At 60.1% G+C, this 5,821-nt stretch overlaps 1 protein-coding gene across 1 annotated transcript in view; it reads right to left on the bottom strand.

Moving 5' to 3' along the window:
• The window catches only part of DYSF (dysferlin), a 109,469-nt gene that overhangs the window by 81,677 nt on the left and 21,971 nt on the right, over positions 1-5,821 (bottom strand). The window contains exons 14-18 of the mRNA XM_035896592.1: positions 5,193-5,308; positions 4,766-4,879; positions 4,046-4,223; positions 3,255-3,379; positions 2,643-2,749 (exon numbers count right to left, since the gene is read on the bottom strand). Coding sequence (XP_035752485.1) covers positions 2,643-2,749; positions 3,255-3,379; positions 4,046-4,223; positions 4,766-4,879; positions 5,193-5,308 — 640 coding nt within the window. The remainder of the gene's footprint in view (positions 1-2,642; positions 2,750-3,254; positions 3,380-4,045; positions 4,224-4,765; positions 4,880-5,192; positions 5,309-5,821) is intronic.

The raw sequence follows: 5,821 nt of genomic DNA, 5'->3' as shown, positions 1-5,821 counted from the left end.
TCCGTAAGCCCCACTTTCCTTGTACGATAAAGAAGAAGGACCACATCTCTTGCCCAGCTGTGCCCATGGCGAGGTGCCATGGGCAGATGCACGCGGTGGTACCTGCCAGAGATGGTGTCAGTGCCCTCAGGTTAATGCCATGCATGCCTTTAACAAGAGGCTTAGGGAGAAATCTGGGGAGGAAATTTGTTTCTTTCATTTCTCCTAACAAGAACTGGCTTTGCTGCTTTTTTCCAGCGGGAGACGGAGCACCCAGGCGTCGCTAATTAACCCAATCGTCCAGTAGCATCCCCTGCGAGGGGCTAAATGAAGAGACCGCGCCGGGGTCGCAGCCCCAAGGCCTCCGCAGCTCGACCGCTCGCGCTGCGTGAACTCAGCCTTGTGCGTCCACGTGTCCTCCGTGTATTAATTACGGGGGAGCCACTAACGAGCCGACTCGCCGCTCGTTTGCCGCGGCTTGCTTTGACACCGCTGCATGGGAAGGACACTGCTCGCCGACCAAGCCAACGCCGCCTGCTGCCAGAAACGAGGGGGTGCTTCAATGGCCTTGGAGGAACAGGGGGAAAAAAGGAAAGGGAGGAAAAAAAACCCTAAATATCCTCACTGCAGTGGAATTTTCAGAATGATGAACTGCAAAACTATGCAAAAAGGAGGAAAGGCGTTAGAGAGCTGTGAAAAGGAGCAGCAGAAAGGGTTACATCCTACAGGCAGCATGGCCATGGGTTGAAGACCCCTTGGTCCTGGAGCGGCGTGCCGCACGTCAAGACCCATAACAGCCATGGGGGTTAAATGAAGTCAAACTGCGCTCAAATGGGACAGTGGAAAAGACCCCAGACCCCGCCAAAGGAAACGTAAAAATACCATGAAGCCATTTAAAAAGAAAGGCAAAAAGGTGGAGGCACCCCCCACTGAAAGCCTAAAACCTACAGAAACGATCCCAGTTCAGGTGGACAAACGGCACGAGGAGCGTGTGCTGCCGGGCCAGCGCCGAGCGGGAACCACGGGCGTGGAACATCCCACGGCCACATCTATCCCCTCCCCTCCCCGTTAATTGAATTTGTTTTGGAGGTCGCAGCATCTCTGGAAAACCCAAAGCCGTGGCTCATCCCTCAAGTCCCGTCCCACGTGCCCAGGAGCCGGGGGTATCGACAGCCCGTCGGATGGCTCTGATCATCCCATCGGAGCCGGGGGTATCGACAGCCCACCGGATGGCTCCGACCTTCCCAATGGAGCCGAGGGAGGGGGGCAAAACACATCTCCTTTATGAGGCTCAGAAGCAAACAAATAGGGAGGCTGTACGCATGCGCGTGTGTTTTCTTAAGCGTGTCCTCCAGGAGGTCTCCAGCAAGGTCAGCTCACCCACAGTCTCCTCGCCCAGAGGTGTCTGGGCCCACATGGGTGTCAGGAGGGTCCAGAGAGGCTGCACCCCTGTGCCCACTGCACCGAAACGCCCCCACAACCTCTCCTTGGGGTCTTTCAAAGAGCAGGGGGGACAGAAAGGGGGACCCAGGGCTTGGCACCTCAGGTGACTGGCACAAGTCCAGGGGGACAGTGGCCACGGTCCCACAGGCTGGTGGCTATTGTGGAAAGGGTGGGGGACAACTGGGTCCCAGCAGGTTTGGTAGCCTCAGGGACAGCCAAGAAGGCCAAACTCTCCCCCACTCCTGAGCTAAAGCACCAGGAGCCACCACACAAGCTCAGTGGCCACAGAGGTCCACCCGCCACAGCCACCGGTTGTCACCAATGGGGTGTCCCAGCCCAGTGCAGGGCTGTCTCCACAAAGTCCCGAGGCAAGAAAGTTCCGAGAGGCACGGCAGCTCTCTTCATTCCCCTCGGCAAGGGCTTGCCAGGGCTAAAACCCCATCAATGATCCTGCTATTGCCCCTCCCCAAACTGATGGCATGGGGCTGCTGCAGAGAGGTTGTGTGGCCAGACGTGGGCATGGGACAGGACTTAGAGATCATCTTCATGGGCATACCTGAAGGGGAACCATGGTCCAAGTCCCTGAAACACCCTCCTGAGGGCTGAGCTGTCCTTGGGATAACAGGCCATGGTCACACCACAGCAGTGCTCCCCGGGGCAGCTCCTCCCCCCCACAAAGCGCAATCCAGCCCCAAAAAAACCCAGGAGGGAAAGCCCGTGGCACCCTGCCAGCCTCCCCTGAACAAATGTCCAAGCGGTTCGAAAGGTGAAGCAACAGCAGCTGCTGGTGGTGGTGCTGCCCCCGGGGACGGCGGGGTGGCCCTGCCATCCAGCCCCCCAACATTCCCATCCCAGCCATCAGTCGCACAACGCCCGCGCGCGGCCAAGCGCCCGCGTTGGGTGCTCTGCAGGGGCACCTCCGACGCGGCGCAACGCTGGGGGCTGGGCTGGCCCCGCTCCGGCGCCGGCTCCGGCTCCTGCCCCGGCACAACGCCCCTCATTCAGCCACGCCACAGCCCCCGTGCGAAGGCTGGAAATTTATGAGTTGCCTTAACTGTCACCTTTTCAACTCCGTGCCTTGGCTCAGCAACCTTTGAAGCAAACATTAGCAAATGACTGGCGTTTTTCGGGGGCGGGGAAAGTCGTCCCTTCCAAAAGAAATAAATACTCTCCCAATAACCGGAGTGAAAAGTCTCGCAATCAAAACTGGCAGAAAATACCTGCAGTCGGCAATGACGTCATCCATCAGCTGGGCACCCAGGGCGTCCAGCTCACTCGGCGAGCGGTTGGCCTTGAGAGCAAGGTGGACCTTCTCCAGGTTTGCCTCCTGCACGATAGGCAAGGCAGGGGAGCTGCACAGCAGGGACCCCCCTGCCAGCACCCCACCCCATGTCCAGGACCCTCCCAGCGAGCGCCTGGGGCTGCTCCCCATGATCAGAAACTCCAGCCTGGGTCCCACCAGGGCTCAGCACCTCCATTTTTGCTCCTGTTGGAGCTCCAGGGGAAACAACAGTGAAACACAGCACGAAATCCCATGAATAGCTCAGGAGCTGAAGGAGGGCCTGCAGCAGTAGGCAGGTGGGTGACACGGCACAGCACAGCACCCACACCCCACCATCACCCCCGTGGGGATGAGGGTGCTCCCTTTTCCCTCCACCAGTCCACAGGCTGAGCAGGGCACCCGAGAGGTCGACAGATTTCCCCTCCACAGCGCAAGAGGCATCAAACCCCAAACCTGACCCAGCCTGGAGATGGCCTCTGTCCCCTCCCTGTCCCCCCCGGCAGGATGCAGAAAGGAGGTGGACAATGCTCCTCGCCACCACGGCACTCACCAGCCGGTCTGCTGCGTAGTGGAGAAGGTTTTGGGCATCAGTCCGATAGCTGATATCTTCCCAGTAGGATGACAACACCACCACGGGCTTCACGTTGCCCCAGGGCAGGTAGTAATACTGACAACCTGGAGGGCACAGGGCACTGGTGAGCTCGCGACATTGGGGTGACGGGGGACCCCACTCCTCAGGACTGGGGCAGGGATGAAGGGGAGCAGTGCTGCATTTGGCCTTGGGCAGAAGCCCATTTTTGGGATTTTTTTTGGAGCCAGAGGATGGGAATTATGTTTCCCCAAACCCACGTGCAACAGAGCAATGCACAGCAAGGTCCAAAGGGATGTGCGCCAACCTCCCCGGCTGCGGCAGCTCCCGCAGAGCTCTGGGGCCAGACACCAGCAGAACAACCCCAGTGGGGTGAGGACATCTCACGCCAGAGCAAGAGCCCCGTGGGAGCCAGGGAAAGGCCACCCCAAAGCATTGGCTCTTCCTTGAAGAGAAATGGGCACTGGTAGTGCTGAGGTGCTGCCCAAAAACCACTTCCAGCCAGCACAGAGCTGAGAGAAGTAGCGCTGGCTTCCCCGCTCCCCCCCAGCCACTAGTCCCCCTTCACAGCATGATGGAGGTGGGCAAGGACCTCTGGAGGTCATCTGGTCCAAGCCCTGCTCTAGCAGGGTCCCCTTGAGCAGGTTGTCCAGGACCACATCCAGTTGGCTTTTGAATACCTCCAAGGATGGAGACTCCACACCCTCCCTGGGCAGCCCATCCCCACGCTCGGTCCCCACCGCGTTGCTCACCATCAAAGACGGCCCGGCTGTACTGCGTGGTGGAGGCCAAGGGCAGGCAGGTGTTGTCGAATTTGTTGCCGTAGTTGCCAATGCTGACCTCAAACTGGATGGCATCATCCACATCTTGGAGCATGGTGGCCGAGTAGAAGGCAGCGAAGAGGGAGTACTTCCGACGGCGCAGGTACCTCTGCGGCAGGCACAGGACCATGTCCATAGGGGAGACACCACCGCTGCTCTCCTACACACAGACCCTCCACCACCCCGGCCCACACTAGCTCAGCGAGGCCTCCAAGATGGAAAAGTTTATTGCAGGGAAGAAAAGTATACGTTGCAGCATGGAAATGTGGGGTGGGATATTTAGGAAAAACCTGACAAAGGAGAAGGCTAGAACCTTCTGTAAAAAACACAGCTTAAACCTGAAGAGACGAGCAAAAGGAGCACGTCTGCGATAGCGCTCGAGTGGGGATTGGGGTCCTGTTGAAGGAAATCTCCCACCCCTCCGTGCTCGCCGTTGTCTGCTCTCAGGCAGCAGCTCCAACAGAGCAAGCTGGGCACCATGGGATGGAAACGCAGCAGGAGACCCCCTCCAGGAGCTCACCGACCACACCACGGGACATTACCCACCCAGGACCAACACCCACGCCCCTTCCCTAGTGCCCCCCAAGCCAGGCCGCCAGAGGGCCGACCCCAGAGCCCACAGGGTGGGGTCCCCCACAGAGACCCCCTTACTTCCACCCGCAGGATGTCATCCGCGGAAATGTCCTCCACCTTCTGCTCCACGTGCTCCACCAGTTTGGTCTCCAGCTCCACCAGCACCCTGCCGCGGTACGCGACTCCCTCGCCCTTGGGGTAGACCAGGGAGAGGCGTCAGGACCCTGGCGCCCCCTCCCCGCAGGCGAGCTCCACGTCTGCTTTCAGTGGGCTTCATGGCAGAGGAGCGAGGTCAGGCAAAGTATTTGGGCAAGCGCTTCGAAGGAGGAGAGCGTTGGGGCGGCAGCGCGGCGTCGGGAGGCGTGGGGCCGGCAGGGATGGCCAGGGGCAGAAAAGGCAGCGCAGGCTCCTGCTACCAAAGGTGGTCTGGGTTAGTAGCAGCTTGCTTTTGGCAAGGAGGGGCGGTAGTTTAGTGGAGGCTGTGCCGGAAAGAAGCCGACGTCACCTTTCCCAAATTGAGCGTCTCGTAAGGGTCGGGGAAGCCGGTGAACTCCCGGGGGCTGCCGTAGAGGTTGATATAGCAGGGACCGAAGGTTGGCAGGAACCCAAGCCCATCATCCGCTGGGGACCGTGAGGGGAAAAAAGAGCAGTTAGAGTCCCGGAGGCACCTCGGGGACGCGGCCCGCGGCGCTTTGCTGCAGGACCTGGGGGACCACACGCACGCGGCTGGGGGGCACCGAAAAGCTGCCCGTTTTCACCCCCGCTGAGTCCTACGGCCGCTTACCTTTGTGCTGGAGAAAGACAGGGTGGGCGTGGGGCTGCGCGGGGGGCACAGAGCTTTCTGGCCCCGGGAAGGGTCCCCGGAGGAGAAGAGCATTGCTTTGCTGGTGCGAACCAGCCCAGGGGGTTTACACCAGCCCAGGAGCTGGCCCCGTGCTCCCCTGCCGGCGGCGGGAGAGCGCTCACAAGAGAAGGGCGCGTTTTTACGCAGCCACGAGCAGAAGGAGCCACGGGGGGGTAGAAATCGTTGGGCTAGGGTGCTAAAGGGACTGGAGCATCTCCCCTACGAGGAGAGGCTGAGGGAGCTGGGCTTGGTCAGCCTGGAGAAGAGAAGGCTGAGAGTGGACCTCATAA

The sequence above is a fragment of the Egretta garzetta genome, unplaced genomic scaffold, assembly GCF_000687185.1.
Source record: "Egretta garzetta isolate BGI_Z169 unplaced genomic scaffold, ASM68718v1 scaffold506, whole genome shotgun sequence".
Classification (NCBI taxonomy): Eukaryota; Metazoa; Chordata; class Aves; order Pelecaniformes; family Ardeidae; genus Egretta; species Egretta garzetta.
The sequence above is the reverse complement of the archived record's forward strand: the minus strand, read 5'-3'. Positions and strand labels throughout refer to the sequence as shown.